Source organism: Centropristis striata, chromosome 4 (assembly GCF_030273125.1).
Source record: "Centropristis striata isolate RG_2023a ecotype Rhode Island chromosome 4, C.striata_1.0, whole genome shotgun sequence".
NCBI lineage: Eukaryota > Metazoa > Chordata > Actinopteri > Perciformes > Serranidae > Centropristis > Centropristis striata.
Window position 1 is genome coordinate 38,667,998 of NC_081520.1, and position 17,580 is coordinate 38,685,577.

Genomic DNA, 17,580 nt, shown 5'->3' on the forward strand with positions numbered 1-17,580 from the left:
ATTTATCAAATTTAGCTATTGACTAGAGGAGTGAAGTTGAAGTTTATTAATCCTCCTACTTGATTTATGAATGCACAAACAAACCTTAATAAAAAGATCCTGCACAAATAAAATCTTTGTCGATTCATTCTGTGCATTACTCTGGATTCATAATAACATTTCATCAGTGCTATGTAGGTGGGTTTGTGTGAGGTGAGGCCAAGAGGTGAGACATTAATCACTCTGGAGTTATTGGCAGCATGTTGCCAAAAACACAGTGATAAAAACAGTGAGGAGTAGCTGCAGGAAAACCACTCAGATGTGATGTGGCTCAATGGGAAGCTGAGAGAGGGAAAGAGGGAGAGAGGGGCGTGGTGCTGCCTGAGATAAGTGGCACCTCTGGGTGGTACAGACCCGAATAACTAGTCATATTTCAACACGTTTCTAGCCCCCAAGTCTAAAATGTGTCAATAAAATGTATTTAAATCAGGATGATGGGGCACAGAAGCATAACTGGAACATCTGCTGAATGATTCATGATGTGAAGAGCATGCAGTCTTACACATGGGCTCAAATTAAGCATCATTCTGTGTTCTGAAAAGGGCCAAGAAGTTTGATTGAAATGTGAAACAATGAAATACGTCTTTGAAGATGTTAGTATCGTAATTGTAATTGTAAAAGCATATATCAACAGTGACATGACAAAACAATCCCTTTCGCTTTTTTTTGGTGACCCTTTTATAGGGTTCACTTCATAGTAATGGTGATGGATCTGTTGACAGGCAAGCATTGAGTATTCCCAATTGGATCTAAAGTGCAATGGATGAAGTCATAACAGCTACCAACCCTATCTTCTAAAAGTGACATTCACAAACAGCAAAACTTCATCATTAACCAACAAGATCTCCAACCTTCACGTCAGAATAAACCGTTTGTCAATACCTCCCATAACCCATATGAGTCAAAATGAACGTTTTGCGGCTCATAGTACCATGGATTGTCCTAAAAATAGAACATACATCATTATACATACATGTGTATTAAAAAAAAGGAGGGTGACGTGAGCCACGGGAGTTGCGTAAAAAACGTTGATTCACAAACCGGGAGCCATGTCAGTTATGTAAGTTACACAAGTTACATAAATTGCGCAAGTTACGCAAGTCACCCAAGTTAAGAAAGTTGCGCAAGTTACGAAAGTTGCGCAAGTTACGAAAGTTGCGCAAGTTACGTAAGTTGCGCAAGTTACGTAAGGTCCGCAAGTTACGTAAGGTCCGCAAGTTATGTAAATAACGTAAGAAGAAAAGTAGTAGTGCAATAGTCTGGCGACCTGTCCAGGTTGTACCCTGCCTCTTGCCCAATGTCAGTTGGGATCGTCTCCAGCCCCCCGCGACCCAAGTGCTGATAAGCAGTTAAGGATAATGAATGAATGAAAGAGAAAACGTAAATGTGAGTCATATTTTGCTGTCTGTACAAAGGGCTTATTTTGAGATTTTCGAGGGGAGACCAGGAGAGACTCATTAACTTGGTTAATATTGTGAAACAGTCACAGCTTGGTTAGGTTTTTGGCAACAAAACAACTTGGTTACGTTTAAAAAAATGTTTGTAATGAGTAACTAAAAAAAGTCAATGTTGACTTTTGGTTTCACACGGGTCACGGAGAAGAATCTCAAAGATGAAAGTCCCATGTGTGTTTGACCCATCCATCCACTTCATCCAATCTGGGGGGAAATAACTGGGAAAGTAATTAACAATGCAGTTTCATTGGAGTCAAGCCTGCAGCTCCTGGGCTTGCTTGGAAACAGATATATCCCCATGACAACTGACTTCGAAGCCATTATTTCCAAGGTCAGAAAGGTAATGTAGTGTATATCTACAGTTATATATAACAAGTCATATATGAAAGTATACAATGCACAAATGAGGGTCTGATTTATGTTCATTAGTTGTTTTATAATTTCCGTCTTTGAACAGATACCTTCATTTTTTAAAATCATTGTTCAGTTCCTATAACGCTTCTTTATGCATTTTTACCTTCTCTAACAAACCTTGGTCAACACTTAAAATCTGACTTACAATGTAAAGACTCACAGTATCTCATTTCACAGTTTGCAATTTGCAAATGTTTTTGTACATGCACTGAACACTTTTTAGATGGTATAATCCCTTTAAAAGCAACCTTGGACAACATATGCCCATGTGTGTCTTTATTTTACAGCTCATCATGTGTGTGAACAAAAATGTCAAGGTGTGATGCCGCATTATTATTATATTATCCCTGGCAAGCACTCAGTGCGACATGTCCAAAATGTATTGCCACAGTGAGGTGAAAACCTCTCACTTTGGTGCATTTTATTCTTCTACTGGAAAAATATTGGGGAAAAATGGCTGTCTATTTTGCAGCCATTTTGTATTTTATAATTAGAAAGTGGTCCTTCTATGTCTTGAGGCACTATCAAATAAGAGAATAACATAAACACCATATATATACAGAGAGGTCAGCGGGTCCCTCTCTGTAACATCCAGTTCAAAAGTCTAAGTCAAAGTTCAAGACATGACGCCTAAGTTTAGTTCAGTATGTAGCCAAGCAGTCTCTTTTCTTTCCCCTCTTATCCTGATCCGTCTGTCATCATTCCAGCGCAGTACAGAATATCTTCACCGAGGCCTCACTCACACGTTTAAAAGTCTTTCCTGAGTTTGATCACAAAAGAAGACCCCTGCAAAGAATTAGAGCTTGGATTAGGCACAGAGAAACAACAGGGTCTTAAGGAGGAAAACTGAAACTAAAACTAGGTTTAAAAACAAACCATGCCTGACCACCAAATTGGACTGAACTTGCAGAAAATGCAGAAAATGTTGTATCTTGTCACTGTAGAGCAAATGAGCGACAATTTCACCACTTTGTTTTCAGCCATGAAAACAGCATCATCAGCATCACAGCAAGAATCAAAAAGATGCTTATATGTTTCTTTCTTGCGGTCTGTTTTTCTTTGTAGGTAGTTTAAGTTCTATACAGCCAAGGCCTTTGTGCTTGCCAAGAATTTTCTCACATTGAAGCCATTTTGCTTGAGCCGTCTCAATGGGATTACCCCCATGGTTTTCCTTTTAGTGAGTAAATTGATATGAACTCCTTGGTGCTAACGTAGAGTAAAAGGCGAATGCAAAGGGATGAAAGTGCTGCACATTCCTAAAGGTGTGGCTTTTGTAGACAGTGTTCAGTACAGAGGAGAGTTGCTGTGCAGAGAGGCCAGAGAGAGGCAGAGACAGAGCGCACTCATGACACTAACACTAAACACTAAAGCATAACCAAGGAGTCAGTTGCTTTTACTTACACAGATACCACTGCACTCACTCACTGCAGAGCTTACTTCTTCTTCCCGCCTAATGACATATTTTCAGTTTTTTTCTTCTGTGCCTCATTGAACAAAAGACACACCTTTATGTTAGCAAGTGGTTGGCTGTGTGTGTGTGTGTATGTGTGTGTGTGTGTGGGTGTTTGTATGTGACCCCACCCATGAAAATGTTTTTATAACTGATAATTGTTATTGTTTGGCAGCTCCAGATGACAAACTTAAATTACACTGTGTCGATTGATTTGGATTTGTTCCATACATCTGTCCTTGTCACAGCAGGAAACAGGTATTAGTGCCACTGTTTAACCGCTTATACACATCCCCTGAGGTCATAATTTGATATTTTCACTGTATGATTTCTCAGAGTAACAATAATATTGTGATATAGTTATAATCCACTAGGGCCAAAAAGTATTCGCTTATCTGGGGCCGGGTCGCGGTGGCAGCAGGCTAAATTTGGGTTCAGTAAAATACATCTCTTCAACTGGTCGGAGCCAAAAAATATTACAGTGAGTGTTTTACAGTCAATTATTTAAATTCCCCAAATGTCAAACTGTTCATTTATAAGCTGTTACATGAATCTTTTTGGCGTGTGTGTCTATGTGTGTGTGTATGTGTATGTTCCAGCAATCTGGCTCATACCACAGTGACTCTAAATTTGTTAACCACCTACATTTAGATCGATAGATATATAGATAGAAATATAGAAATATAGATAGATAGATAGATAGATAGATAGATAGATAGATAGATAGATAGATAGATAGATAGATAGATAGATAGATAGATAGATAGAAAAGGTTCTACCTCTGTCATGGCATCATCAATCTGTTTCAGCTCCTCATAGTGGTCACGAGAGTCTCTCAGAGGTTGAACCATGATCTCCTCAATCTGAGGGAAAAGCTGTTGGACAGCACAGTAACACCATTCATTTCTTCTGCAACATGTCCTCATACATTAATGACACAATTGGTAATTTACCAATGACTCAGAACATTACATGTATCACTGTTCTATCTATTTATCACTGTTTCTTTTTTACACCTCGTAAATCTATGAGTGTGTTTGTGTGTGTGGTTTTGCATATTTTGCCTGGTGTTATGTATGTGTCATGGACATCATTACAATCAGGGAAAAATCATGGTTTGGGTGAAAATTAGTGCGTTTGTTAAGATATACCAGTGCCGGATGCCAGTACCTGACATAATTATGTAATTTTCGTAGTATGTGATGTGGTTAATAAATCTGAAGCTAACTTAGTACTAACATAGTTCTCTAATTGACTTAAAATAACTCAACATTGTTTCATAATCAGTGGTCGTAGTCCTGTGATCTGTAAACCCCTACTTCTCTCTACAGCTTTGTTGTTTTTTATATTACGTCACCTGACTTCCTCCTAAAAATGACTATGGCCACTAGAGGTCGCTACCCATCAACAAACGTAAATATGAGTGACCTAAATGGCAGTTTTTTGTGTTTGGATGTTTTTTGTTTATCAGTGCATTTGTAAGGAAGGTGCATGTAGGAACTAGTGGTGGAAAAAGTATTCAGATCCTTTACTTAAGTAAAAGTACTGATAACACATTGTGAAATTACTCCACTATAGGTAAAAGTCCTGCATTGAAAACTTAAGTACAAAAGTATCAGTATAATAAAGTGCTTAAAGTATCAAAAGTAAAAGTACTCATTATGCAGAATGCCCCCCCTCAAATTGTTTTATATTCCAAATATATTATTACATTTTTTTGTATTGTACATTTATATAAGCAGTGTTTTAATTTTGTAAAGACAGGACTAATTTAAAACTACCTAAATACTTTTATGAGGAATCTTTAAAAAAACAAATATCTAATCACTTTAAATTTATCATGTTTTTCATGTTAAATCTTGACCAAAAAAAGTAACTACATTACATTGCATTGCATTACATTGCATTGCATTACATTACATTAACTAACGCTGTCAGCTTGATGTAGTGGAGTAAAAAGTACAATATTTGCCAGTAACATAAATGTAAATACTCAAGAAATGTGCCTCAAAATTATACTTAAGTAAAGTACTTGAGTAAATGTACTTAGTTACATTACAGCACTGGTAGGAACACAGCTGTAGAAACATTGTCCTACCTTCATGACAGTCTCAAACATTGGAATGAGGACAAACTTGATGAATCCGATCTGAGCGGTGGGTTTGGTGACTTTATCTCTGTCCATGAAGGGAGCCACAGGGAGACCCTCAGACTTCTCTCTGTCACTCTGCGAAGCACGTAAGTGGAAATAATACCATTAAGCTATTACTCTCAAGTTGACATGATGGATTTAGATAATGGGTTACCAGAGGTTACAAGACTGAGGTCACCTGCATGAAGTACTCCTCCAGCAGGCAGTCCACCCAGGGCTCAGCTACCTCAGTTGGCCTCACTTCGTTGGAAATGTCACAGCACTTAATCAAAACCATCTTCAGCTGAAAACACAAGCATGTGTACAAACATACAGCTTTGAATGTATTTCTGTGACCTCTTTCTATTAATACAATCCATTGGCCTCTGCTGACCCCAGCACACTGAACAAATAAAGGCCTTCTTGTGTTGTCGTCACGACTCTCACATGCAGTCCATTAAAGGGCTGATGTCAGGTGGAGATGCAACGTGATCTTGTGAGGTATAATGTATACATACACATGTCACATGCTCTTCGTTGGTGAAGTCAAAGTTGTCCACTTTTTGCTTAAAGGAGTCTAGTATCTCCCCGTGTCTCGCCATGTCGGTGGCCAGAATGAGTGTGATGATTGCCTGCAAATATGAAAGACGTTTGCAATTGATATGTTGATATGTAACAAGACTGTGGATGAGGATAAAACTGAGAATCATTGTCTTGAATAGACTAGTGAGAATTTGACATCCCACCTGTCGGATCTGTTTGAAGGCCTCAGGATCCACATTCGCAAAAATATTGCACTCGGGAAGAGAAAGGATCTGGAAGGCCACAGCGCAGTGATGGTTCTCCAGCGGTGAGATGTCGTTGTAGCGCACCGCCAGCTCTGTGCGGGCGTTGATTTGGTACCTTGGTAGTTTGATGACACAGATGAATGGATGGAGTGAGTAAATTCCCATGAAGCTTCCCTGATAAGAGAGGTCCTCGCCTGCCCAAAACTCCGACCAGAAACAACACGATAATCTAAATCAGCATGTTTTCATACCTGAACTCTCTCCATGCTGAACTAGTTTCACAGTTCATTGACAACAGTGTTGTGCAGAGTATGTCAAAACACACTGGGGTCAGTGGGCATCTACTGTGCTATATCTGTCAACACACCTACAGACAGCATAGTGACGCTTACGTGTTGTTGTAGCCAGGGTGGTCCAGGTCATGACACACTGCAGCTGTCATGAGAATGCCCATATCTGTGAGAGTCAGCTTCTCCTGGACAATGAGACCATGTTATTAGTGTATAAGTTGTTCAAAAATGGCAAAATGTCCATCAGTTGGTACATCTTAAGCTGTCGTTTCAGACTACCTAGACCTAGGACAAATGCATTGAAAAGAACTGTATTGTACAGAGCTATTGTATACTGGAATGGACTTCCGTACTGCTTCATTCTTAAGTGTAAGAAATCAGGATTTAGAAGGGAATTGCTGTTTTGAGTAAAGAAATTAGGTTAAATTCAGTTGACTGATATCTGTAAAGCTTATGTGTGTTTTATGTGTGTTTAAACTTGTACAGAGACAGCTCTTAATGAACTGATCTCTGAATGTGTCTGTGTATATTTGTGAGTATGTATGTGTAGATGCGTGGACTATGTATGTATACTTGTACTGTGTATGTATGATGCATGTGAATGTTACTGTTATGTGTCTTGCTTTTTAGGGACCCCAGGAAGAATAGTTGTCACCATGGTGACAACTAATGGGGATCCAATAAACAATAAACAATAAACATAAAAACAAAATATGAGTTGTAGGAAACAGCGTTTAATTGCTATTTGTTTAATTAAAGTAATAATTCTAATATATTAAAGTGGGGTTGTATGAGGTACTTATCCATAGTCAGTGTACTACCTACAGTGTAGTAGTTGGCATACCCTAATTTTTGAGAAACAGGTAAGAGGACAGGTACAGAAACTAAAATAAAAAGTGTGGATGGAGGTAACATTAAAAACTATTTTAACCACCTAAAAAAAGGCCCACCTTAAAGAATAAATAAATATAATTTTATGTTTCTGCTTTAATTTGAATATGGATGCATTTTCATTGCTTTACCTTGCCATCAGACAGCCCTGTTTAAGTTAAAATTCAGGTAACTGAAGCTGTTCTGTGCTCTTTAAAGCCACCAGACTCCATTGACAAAAACTACAATTTTACTTTGTAGGACAGGGCAGGTGCTAGTCTTCCAGTTCCTCAATTGGTTAATTTGTTTATTTTATTTTGTGACATTGGTGGATACAAAGTACCCTTTACAACACTTAAGTCACACAGTGACAAACTAACTAAATGGCCAGGCAGCGGTAAACCAGCAACTCTGGTGTTCTGTGATAAGAAATGACTGTATTTGTAAATGGAGTCTGGTGGCTTTGAAGTGAGGATGGATAATGGCTTCTGTTGAGGTTGAAAAGTGCTGTTTCTAGGCTTGTTAAACATATTTAAGTATATTGTTCACTTAAACTAATACTGTTTTTTCTTAGGTGGCTAAAATATGTTTTGCTGCTGCCCCTGTCCACAGCAGAACACTAAAAACATGCCACATCAGTAGCCATTTATAAAAACAGATTAAACCTATCTTTTTTCAACAGCATTCGGTTGAACTGTGTGTGTGCGTGTGTGCATGTGCGGTTGTGGGAGTGGGTGCACATGTGTGAGTAAGTAAGTGTGTATGTGGTGAATATGGCATAGCTTGTCTACCTGCACTCTTCAATTCATTTGTAATTGATTTTTTCTAATTGTTTGTTTTTGTTTGTTTTCTGTTGTTTTGTTTTGTTTTTTAACTGTAATTATGTATATCCATTGTGAAGCACATTGAGTCTGCCTTGTGCATGAAATGCGCTCTATAAATAAAGTTGAATTAAATTGAACTACACTACACTAAGCTTTTGTACTAGTACTCCTGCCAGCTTCTCCAAAATGAGGTCTATTGTAGATAATATACCGACTATGGATAGGTACCTCATACAATCCGGCTCCAGTTAAAACTTTAATCTAATCATGAGCACACACAAACATGCAGCATACCTGTAGGTTGCAGAGGTGAATCATCCCATACATCATCTGACTAACACAGAAGCAGTGGCGAAAATTGTGGAAAGGGTTGTTACGGTAGTTCTCCTGAATCGCCAACTAGAAGACACAGAATTATTCACTAAGCGACTGATTGCAGACTCCTGGAAGTATTTTTCAGCCTTGTACCATTTTAAAATGACTTTATAATCTGACACCAAAATTATGTCATTTATTTGTCATTTACTGCTCAAACTTTACCAGCCAGCGTTTGAGTGTGATAGGGTTCATGTTGAATTCCTTCACCAGTCCCAAGTCATGGTACATATACTCCAAACAACTTAGCATCTGCAGCCACAAAAGAAGAGAAAAGAAATCCAGACATCAGTCACTTGGATTACATTGAATGGAAACGGCTGATTGAGTTATGAAGCGGGAATGTCAACAAACCTCGTTATGTTCCCAGTGCCAGACATCAAATGTTGGCTTCTTGAGTGCCTCAACAGTCTCCTGAGACAGTGTGTACTGTATATGCCAAATAAACAAAGCCATCAGAACTTCAAAAGAGGCTTTAGAGGCTTTCAATGTTAGCTTTGTCAAATAGTAATGGAAGAAATGGGCGTACCTTTGGGTAATTGGGGACATCTCGTCGAGGAGTGACTTTCTTCCCATCGTCAAAGTTGTATTTGCACGGACAGTTTACTCTAAATTAAAAAGGAAAGAAACTTGATTCAATATTGCATTTCACATGATATTTCTGTCTAATGTCTTAACTTCTTATTCATTTCACCTGCCACCACTTCTCGAAGTCATCTCATCTCGTAGCTTTTTCAGATCATTTTTACACTTCTCGATCTCCACAACCTTCAAGCCCTCCACTGAAACGAGATGACAGCAGATGTCACAGTTGTCAGTTTATATCTCAGGTTGTATCGCATAAGAAAGGGATGTTCTGGATAGAGGTGGGGGGAAAATCGATACCGCATGGTATCGCAATATTTTGCGTGGTGGTATTGGCCGACAAGTATCGATCTTTAGCATTCTGGCAGGCCATCAGTATTTTCACTGTTTTGTTTTTTTTCAGAGGCTATAGCGGGCTTTATTTTCACTTTTATTTAGGAATATACTGGCGATAGTGGTATCATATGAAATTTGAAGATCCAAGGCACCTTGTGCGTCAGGATATCGTGTTGGGAAGTTGTTGAAATAATGCTGCAAAGTTAGGCTATTTTTATGTTTCATTAAAAAAAATAAGAACTGCAAAGCTTAAAGTTGAGGAAAGTTTGGAAAAATGCTGCAAGTGTTGTTGTCCATTTCTGTTGTCAATTAAGTTAAATTTGCCTGAATACTTTGTTGGTCAGTCTGTGGGTTTGACTCTCAGTGTGGAGTAATAAAAAAGACTGAAGTGAGATCAATAGACACCATTTTTGATTTTATGGACACAAAATGTTATACAAAAAAGTTAAATCACAATATATTGTCATCAATTGTCATTGTTCATTTCATTTTACTTAATATATTTGATAAAATGTATTAAATATAAATGCGTCCTTGATTTTGAGGCAGTTGTTTAAGTAACTTTAATATAAAAATGTTTGAGTTGGAATCTACTTATTTTGATCACATTAAATATAATCTTTATGTGTATGTAATTCTAAATCAAGAGAATTTTGAATGAATCCAACACAATAGAATTAGTTTGTTTTTAAATGACAGGCATTTCCTGTTAAGTTGTTATTAACTGAACTTGTAACGTAGTTAGATTTAATTAATAATATTGCGTGCAATCTGTTGCTTCAATTTTTTGAGTAGCTATTGTTTATCTTTTTTTTTACAGTGTACTCACCATTTTGCATAATGCTTAAAATTGCAATAATATTGTATAGGGACTCAAGTATCGGGATAAAATGGCATCGTAGGGCCTCTGCTGATTACCACCTCTGGTTCTGAAGTATCCTTTTGATTGAAAGTATAAAATGTACGACTTACGTTCCACTCTCTTCTCCAGCATTGCTAGCCTGTTGGTGACCTCAGTCTTCAGCTCGTTGATGCGAAAGGCTCTGTAAGAGAAAATAATAGAAACTGATAAGAGACTGACACATAATTCACACAGTTCATTGGTCATAATGGAAAAAAAAAAAAAAAAAACTGGAATGGGGCTTACACTGCAAAAAAAGAAAAGTTGGGTGAACTCAAAATTTCAAGGCAACAAACTTCGATAAAATTTTAAGTTGGACAGTTAAACTAAATATTTTAAGTTTTGTTTTTGAGTTTGCTCAACTCTGAATTCAGATTTTTGTCAACTCAACTGTAAATTGTACTAATTTTACATTGTAATAACTTTTAATCCTTACTTCCGCTAATTTCTGCAATGTGCTGAATTGGCACGAGTGTAACACCGCTATGAAATGTTAGCTAATGTTGCGACCACAATTTTGAGTTAGCATTAATACGCTAATGGCTACTCTTGTAGCTGTAACAAGCAGCGCCGCTAGCATCAGTTAGCCGCTAGCATCAGTTAGCCGCTAGCTTTCGCTAATGACCGAATTTCACCGCTTTCCCGCATTTCACAACAAAGAAATAAGAGTTAGCAGGGGAAGAATTGTCCCTTGTTGTGAACCCCAACTTAAAGATATAAGTAACAACAACTCACCAACTTGTTTTTGAGCAGACAACTGGCTTCCTTTGTTGTGCTAACTTACATTATTGCCCTAAATATCAATCATTTATATTTCCAAGTTTTACCAACTTAAATCACTGTTTTAGGCCAAAAAATACAAGTTGGCTTTTTTGCAGTGTACAAAATAAAAGGTGAAATAACTTATGTGATTTAACTTGCCTCTATGAGTTGAAGCTTGTGTTATCATTGAAAGTGGCGTGAGGCATGTGTGTGAGGTATGTGTGTGGGTGGGGAAGGGCTGGCTTCAGCCATAACACAACATAAACAACTGAGGTGTTACCTGCTGAACTGATCAGCCACCTGGGACAACACATTCTGAAACATGTCCTCCTTCTCTGCAGATAGAAAAACACTCCAGATAAATCCTCGAGAACAATTATCACACAGTCAAGCGTCGATCAATTTTCAAGCTCGTTATTACTTTCACAGAAAATGTGTTGTTGATGCATGAATGTATGTGTTAGTTAGGGTGAGAGAGAGAAAATAAAGCTGCTGCTGGCGGCTTACCTCCAAGTTGACCAGTAGACAGAGGGACAACTTTGTACAGAAAGCTGTGAGGAAATAAGAGAAGCAGGAAAGAAGCAGCCTCAATTTAGTGAGAGTCTTTAAAATAAATAAATAAATAAATCTATAATGTGCAACAGGATAATGTTGGTGTGTTACTTTGGAGAGTTGGTGGGCATGGTGGGATCTATTGAGACCAAGGCTCCTTCTGGGTCCACCATCATGATGGCAGTGTTCCTGCAGAGAGGGGTGTCAATATCATATTACAGTACACAGAATTGATTGATTGATTGATTTTATTCGACCATTCTTGATATAAAAAATATGAAACAGCAACCTGTGTCATACGTACTATAAATAGATAAAAATAGTCAGGGATGACACAATAAAGCCCTAAGGCTTATTTCCATTGTGGTCCCTATAATTTCCATTGTGGTCCCTATAAATTCCATTGTGGTCCCTCTAACTTCCATTGTGGTCCCTATAATTTCCATTGTGGTCCCTATAAGTCATCTACATTAATGATATGAAAGTTATTGAGAAATGTGTTGGGTTTTTTTTAATGCAAATCTGCATATGTGCATTGTGCCTAGAATATATTTTCTCCTATACTATATTACAAAGCAAAGTCAGGTTTAATATTCTCAAAAAGTCCAAAACAGAACTGAAGGCAGACGTGGGGACTCCATATTCCTCTTCCTGACTATACATACAAAATAAATAATAGTAATAATAATTTTTTTTATACAGCACGTTTTAAAAACAGCAGTTTACAAAGTGCTTTGACAGAGAGCATAAGAGCCATAAGGCTAAAAACAATTCTTACATTAAAAGAAAAACAATAAGAGACAGAATAGGAACAATCACAAGACCTTCTCAGATACACAGAAAATAAAAGGTAAAAGGAGAAAAAAAAGTAAAAAATGAAGAAGTAAATGGAGTGGTGAGATAGAAAGCATTACATAAAAGCAAGTCTATAAAAGTGGGTTTTAAGAAGTGATTTAAAAGAAGCACGACATGTACTCGTTGTACACGGTCTCCCATAAAGTTGGAATAATTTTGTTTTCAGACACAACCCTGTGTAAATTGTGGTTTAATTTTCATTGTGATATGTTTGGAAGTGATTGATTAATAAAGTGTTTAGAAGATATACACTTTATATGTCAATAATAAAACACATTGTCACAATCATTTCATGGAAAGAGGTAAAAAAAATACTTTATTCCAACTTTATGAGTGGCCGTGTATTTTAGTGGCTGCTTTACTGCATGATTATCTTGCTGTGTTGTGTATTTTTATAATATTTTTGTGCAGCTTTGTGTAAAAGTAGGCAATTTTCAATGCCCGGAGACACAGATAGGGAGTGACGTGATCTACATGTGAATAAAGAAATTAATGACAAAGGCCACAAACCTGGGAATGTTAGATGAGGAACACAGAAGTTCCTTGATGTCACACGGGCTGCAGTGCCGACTGAACACCACCTGTGAGGCAAACACATTTTGTATTAATTCATCACATGTCATAGTAATGATGGAAGTCTCTGGCAATGGATCACCATGGCAGTGGTGTGATTTATTATCATGTCACGTTTGAGAGGAAAAACCTGTTCTGTGGCCCATGAATCCAGTCCAGTGTGATCTGTGTGTCTGCATGATTTTCAAAGGAACACCTGCACACAAACAGCTGCTGTGGCTTTGACATAAGGTCTCAGTGTTCTGACAGGGAGGTTATCAAATGTCACGTGTCTTTTAGAGAGCAGAGTCACATGGGAATGTAAAGTAAGGGTCGGCTCATTTTATGGTTGAATAAGGTTAAGTCAGCAGGGAGTCTAATGAAGGAAAGACAGCTGGAGTGTGTGTGTGTTCACGTAGCGCTAGCGTTATCCACGCCTGTCATGCAACCAGCCCAGTTTAGTTTACAGCACATAGCACAGTTTATGCATAAGGATTATACAATCTGTCTATGGAGGGGTGAGTGTAAAGAGTGGGAGTGTTAACCCTGTGCAAAATATGTGATCTTGCATCTTGAAGGGAGCAGGTGTAGCAGACAAACGTTCAGCCTCAGGCCGAGGGCTCGGGGCTCTTCAACAGACATGTGTCATCGCCAGCTCTGTACTTGAACCACTCTACATCAGCAGATCAGCAAGTGTTTCATTTATCTGTTCCTCGGCATGTTTGCAACACTGGCCTTAAAGCATTTGTCACGAATCATTGTCGTTATGACTAAAAAGGTGAAATACAGTAAGTCAGTGTTACACTTTATCATGCATTCTTTTTTTCCTTTTATGAAATTGCTTGATTTCTACTAAGCATAAGGAAATAAGTACATCTACAACCGTTTTTTTTGCTCATATATAAGAGAGCTGTAAGGCAGTAGTATTGGATTCTAACAAGTTGTTTTCAACAGGTGTTTGCTTCTGTCAGTAACACCTACAAGGCTTAAAGCATCACCATCTAATCTCATCCTCAGGTGACGAGTCCACCGGGAATGCCTGCTATGTGGTTCAAGATGGCAATTTAAAGATGGAATTATTTAATTGCTATAATTAAAGTAGTTTAAGATTGTTAAACTATATAATATAAACTGTAGTTTTTAAACTGAATAAAATAAAATACAATAATAACTAAATCAATTTAAAAAATAGAAATTAAAAAATACATTTAGTGAGTCCCAACTGCATGAATCTAAATGTAATCCAACATTTCCTATATTTATATATATATATATATATATATATATATATATATATATATATATATATATATATATATATTATATATATATATATATATATATATATATATATATATATATATATATATACATATAGTTTTAGCAATAACCTTTACGGTCTATATTTTCTGAGTCATATCCAAACTATATGAATTTCATATATTCCAAATCCTATTGACAGTATATGACCCTATTGGCTGGCAGAAACAGAAAAGTAAAAATATGAGTCTGTATTATCAATGTCTATAACATTATTTTATTGGAGCTCAACTTTATAGCCAAAACAGACCATTTCATGCATTAGAATATACTTTTTTAAAATGTGTTAAGTCACATTATATTTCTAATTTACAAGGGAGACTGAACAGAGTTTTACAATGCAAACAATAAAAAAATATCCCAGAAATACAACATTTCTACTGTAATTGGACCCACCTTTTGCACTTTCCCATCGACATCCAGGTAAATGGCTTTCGGGGCGTAGGAGGAGGAGCTGGAGCCCATGTTGACCTCCCTCTCCTCTCTTACACCTGCAAAATCTGGCTTGAAGCCCTGATCAATAAGCCTAATGAAAAACAAACAAACTGCATTTTCAATATGCTCATGCAGATACAATCGAGTGTACACTGACAAAAACAATAAATCAAGACATAAATTAGCAACAGGTGCAAAGATTTCTGTCACCAAATTTGAAATTACAAAAATTTCAAGTATTTGCTGTTTGCAAATATACAGATTAAAAGTCAGAGCATAATAATACTTTTATAGAGGAATACAAATACACAACAATACCATAGGAAAAGGCATAAAATATTATAAATAAACTGTTAATCTATGTGTACTATTTTCAGTAATACAATGCCAGTTTTCACCATACATTCAAATAGTAAAACATAGTTAAAAGTCAAATTAATTGAAGAAAAGCAGCAATACTCACAGTGTCAGCGATGCAGCTTCCCCTGTGGAGACCGGAGGTAATGTCCCAGGTGCTGAGGATACAGCTGACTCACATGCAGACACACATGCACAAACGCAAAGGGAGAGCTACAGGGGAGGAGAGAGAGGACGCAAGTGATGGAGAGGTGAGGAAGGGTATGTGTGAGGAAGCAGGGGGGTATGGAGTACTATGAATATAACGGGCACTCTTAACAGGTTGCCAGGGGACAGTTGCTATGGGGAAACAAAAAGACAACCCTAATGTCTTAAGTGGTATACCGCTTTTACATGCACACTGGTTGTACACTTCTTATCTTCATAGTCTGATTCACTGTATCTCATAAGGGGGAAAAACCATTATGGCTTTATCAAATAGTAAACCTAAACTGTTTACAACACAGCTATCTGATTGAAACCTGGCTACAGAATCATATTATGCCTGTGTTCTGTTTAAAAAAAAAAAAAACTGGCCTAAAAGGAGTTCAGTGCACGAACAAAACACTGATTAGAGCACTCAAGGATACATGGAAAATTGTATCCTATCAGGGAGACTCCACTTCTGACCAAAGGAGCCCTAATTTCAAGTGAAGCTTTGTTCCTTCTGCCGGGGCGGCGGAGCTGCGTAAGTGCTGAATTGTATGAACATATGTGTGAATGTGTTTTATGTTCATGTGTCTGTTTTCAGTGTGTGTGTGTGTGTGTGTGTGTGTGTGTGTGTGTGTGTGTGTTACCTTCCCCAGACCACTCACCACTCCGTTGTTGAGGACAGGTCACACAGATGGTTTTGTCAGACGAGCTCACCACAGCACTTGAGAAGATTTCGAAGTGCATTTTATTTTTAGCGACAGTTTGTCTCGATGCATTTCATTTCATGACATGTTCATTTCATTTTATTGCCCCAAATCTCAATCTGTCTCTCAATTTTTATTTTGGGGAGTAATAATCTGTACAACATTCAACACTGACTATCTTTAGACTCTCCTTTGAGATAAGAAAACTTTTTTAAGGAGAAAAAATAGAACATCTCAGGAGAAGGGTTATCAAATCCAGTGATTCTCAACCTAAAGGTCAGGCTCCCTACATGTGGTCATAAGACAAATCTAAGTGGCCGTGAGGCAATCAATGGAGTAAAAAAAAGAAGCATAAACCAGTTTTTGAAATATATATTTCAGTGATGAACAGACAAAAGAGTCTAATATGCATTTGACAGATATACCCAGGATGTCAAACTGACTGAGCAGCAAAAACAGGTTGAAAAGATAAAGATATGGAATTGATCCAGCTGCCAGCAGACGTGTCCAGTTTTGAAATGCAGGCTAATGTTTTGGGCAATTTTGCCGTCACATTACGTCAATGAAAAGTGCTTGACAAACCACTTTGCCAAATAGTAAAATGCCTTTTTTAAAACCAAAAAGCAGCTATATTGCACTTGCCAAATACACTAGACTCCATTGACAAAATGAAAGTTACCTTGTAATTAAACACACTTCAATCAAACTCAACAGCAAGAAAATAAAAATCACAAAACCCTCTTGGTTAGTCTTTCTTTTGTTCCAACAATCACCAACTCTGGTTTGGTTAAAGAAACAACCTTGTGAGTATTATTTTGTATCTGTCGACTTTGAATATAGTTAAGCTTAATTACAGTTTCTGTCGAAAGGCACGTTTCCATTAGGTATTTTTCCCTCTAGTGAGCCGCTAAGGGTGTGGCCTGGGAGAGAGGATCCGCCCAAGATCCGCCCACTTCACCGGTTAGCGGGTCAGGTACAGTGTTGCCAACTTAGCGTCTTTGTTAGCAACTTTTCAGACCCCCCTAGCGATAAATCGAGCAACTTTTTCTGGTGTTACAGCAGACTTTTGGAGACTCAAAGCACTCACAAGCGGTCACAGCTCACAGTCCTCCTGCAGGAGTCTCTCGCAGCTGCCTGAGCTGGAGGGGATATTAACCCCTTAGCATCCAGTCTGCAAATCACGCATGCGCGGAGTCGCCTGGCTGGCTTACACTCAGTGTCTCATTTGGGTCACTTTTGCCGGTCCTGAGGCTGGATAAAGGAATTGTGACAGAAGACAGTGCATTTGCAGTTCTAAACATATTTAGGGTGTTTTTTACTCACTTTTTGTCTTCCCCACAACGTTATTCCTCTCTCCTACAGCGCCCATTACAAGTACATGCATATGGGAAATT

The 17,580-nt window shown here is 37.8% G+C and overlaps 1 protein-coding gene across 3 annotated transcripts; it reads right to left on the bottom strand.

Annotated features, from left to right (window-relative positions):
• Positions 1-1,260: 1,260 nt before the first annotated feature.
• Positions 1,261-15,522, bottom strand: pde9ac (phosphodiesterase 9ac). 3 transcript variants are annotated; one of them, XM_059330844.1, is made up of 20 exons: positions 15,397-15,522; positions 14,895-15,024; positions 13,137-13,207; positions 11,883-11,960; positions 11,727-11,770; positions 11,500-11,554; positions 10,529-10,599; positions 9,330-9,417; positions 9,165-9,243; positions 8,990-9,064; positions 8,801-8,887; positions 8,555-8,659; positions 6,669-6,751; positions 6,235-6,391; positions 6,007-6,120; positions 5,688-5,792; positions 5,456-5,584; positions 4,137-4,232; positions 3,309-3,385; positions 1,261-2,693 (listed from the first exon to the last, which is right to left on the bottom strand). In XM_059330844.1, exons 2-19 carry the CDS (start codon positions 14,961-14,963, stop codon positions 3,341-3,343), a joined length of 1,551 nt encoding a protein of 516 aa, XP_059186827.1. In that variant the 5' UTR covers positions 14,964-15,024; positions 15,397-15,522; the 3' UTR covers positions 1,261-2,693; positions 3,309-3,340. The 3 variants fall into 3 exon arrangements, with proteins under 3 accessions (XP_059186827.1, XP_059186826.1, XP_059186828.1); XM_059330843.1 differs by having other exon boundaries at positions 3,309-3,391; XM_059330845.1 differs by lacking the exon at positions 3,309-3,385 and having other exon boundaries at positions 1,262-2,693.
• Between the last annotated feature and the right edge of the window lie 2,058 nt (positions 15,523-17,580).